Source organism: Trichechus manatus, unplaced genomic scaffold (genome assembly GCF_000243295.1).
Source record: "Trichechus manatus latirostris isolate Lorelei unplaced genomic scaffold, TriManLat1.0 scaffold00357, whole genome shotgun sequence".
In the NCBI taxonomy this organism is placed as follows: domain Eukaryota; kingdom Metazoa; phylum Chordata; class Mammalia; order Sirenia; family Trichechidae; genus Trichechus; species Trichechus manatus.
The window spans coordinates 641,639-643,496 of NW_004444293.1; the positions used below are offsets into that span (position 1 = coordinate 641,639).

Genomic DNA, 1,858 nt, shown 5'->3' on the forward strand with positions numbered 1-1,858 from the left:
TTTTTTTTCTTCTTTTTTTTAATATTCAACTAGTATTTATCCGGCATCTATTAACAATATATGTCAGGGAACAAAAGTTTGAGTTAGCATAAAAGAGTGAAAAATCTCACACTGGTGTTTTGCCCCAAGGTATATATGTTCTAATGTAGGATAAAATGTAGCAAGCAGACAGTTTCAGTACTGTGTATTTAGGGCCATAAGATATACTGGATGTTATGAAAGTTAGTAAGAAGGATACAAAACTCAGATACAGGGGCAGGTATAAGCAGGTCGATAATGTTTCCAAGAGGAAGTGCCTTGTCAGATAAGAAGTGTACGTTTAGAAAGCGTTAAGCACTTGTACAGGTGTCTGTGGGCAGTGGAATACGTTTAAGGCAAAAGGAATGACAAGACGCAGAGCCAAAGGCAGCATAATGTTTTCAAGGCACTGAACAACCTTCTATGTTTCTGGAACGTGTAGGGATAGAGGAGGATGAAGCTGAAAATTAAATAACACTCAGATCTCACAGATAATATATTTTCACATATTAATGCTTGTTATTATTATGAATATTATAAAACAAAGCCATAAAAGTGCTGATAATGAGAATGTTTTTATTATAAGTGAGAGGGTTTCAAGCAGTGGTGTCCTGGTAAATGATCTCTAAGAGAGGAAACAAAACAAACAACTCAGATTTTTAGCACTTGCCTATTTCCTTTGTGTAAATACTCCCACTGTGGTGACATATAACCTGCTGTCTTATCTAGTGCTGCTATAACGGAAATATCACAGATGGATGGCTTTAACAAAGACAAATTTATTTTCTCACAGTCTAGTGGGCTACAAGTCCAAATTTAGGGCATCAACTCCAGGGGAAGACTTTCTCTGTCGGCTCTGGAGGAAGGTCCTTGTCGTCAATCTTCCCCTGGACTAGCAGCTTCTCTGCACAAGAACCCCGGGTCCGAAGGACGCACTCTGCTCCTGGAGCTGCTTTCTTGGTGGTATGAGGTTCCCAGCTCTGCTTGCTTCCCTTTCCTTTTATCTTTTGTAAGATAAAAGGTGGTGCAGGTCACACCCCAGGGAAATTCCCTTTACATTGGATCAGGGATGTGACTTTAGTAAGGGTGTTACAATCCCACCCTAATCCTCTTTAACATAAAATTACAAATCACAAAATGGAGGACAACCACACAATAGTGGGAATCATGGCCTAGCCAGATTGATACACACATTTTTGGGGGGACATAATTCAATCCATGACGTCTACCATCAAAATGATTTCACTGAATGCAGTGTGGGGAAGTAATGTACATAATAGGCTCTGTGAGACAAAATGAGCTGGCCAAGCACATAACTGAAATTTATTCTGAAGTGATGGACTCTCAGATGTAGGTCTAACCATGGCAGAAGTGTCCATAGTGAGGCTAGTGCAGGTAAATGAGAGACCAGCCCTTTACTGTGAGCATGGTGAACCAGCCAGTGATGCGGTCTTCCCGGTAAATACCTGTAGGCAGAAGCCCAAAAGAGATTTTCCATCCCTCTTTCTGTCACTGCTTTTGCTCCAGCCTGCTTCAAACTTGCAGCCATCTTTCTTGGCAGTATCACAGGCTCATTCCTTTTGGAGGAGCTCAGATAGTTTCTTTTACCCTAAGGGTCAAGGAAGGAGTCCCTCAGTAGCACAAATGGTAAAGCACTCAATCACTAGCCAAAAAGTTGGTGGTTCAAGCCCACCCAGCAAAAGAAAAGGTCTGGTCATCTGCTTCTGAAAGTCCACAGCCTTGAAAACCCTGTGAAGCACAGTTCAACTCTGCATCCATGGAGTCGCCATGAGTCAGACGACTCAACAGCAACTAACAACAACCACTACTGCTAAGGTGC

General features: G+C 41.8%; 1 protein-coding gene across 1 annotated transcript in view; it reads right to left on the minus strand.

The window, feature by feature from the left end:
- The window catches only part of LOC101342981 (cadherin-18-like), a 179,365-nt gene that overhangs the window by 125,828 nt on the left and 51,679 nt on the right, over positions 1-1,858 (minus strand). Inside the window, exon 2 of the mRNA XM_004390939.3 lies at positions 1,438-1,484. Within this exon, the coding sequence (XP_004390996.3) occupies positions 1,438-1,484 (47 nt within the window). The remainder of the gene's footprint in view (positions 1-1,437; positions 1,485-1,858) is intronic.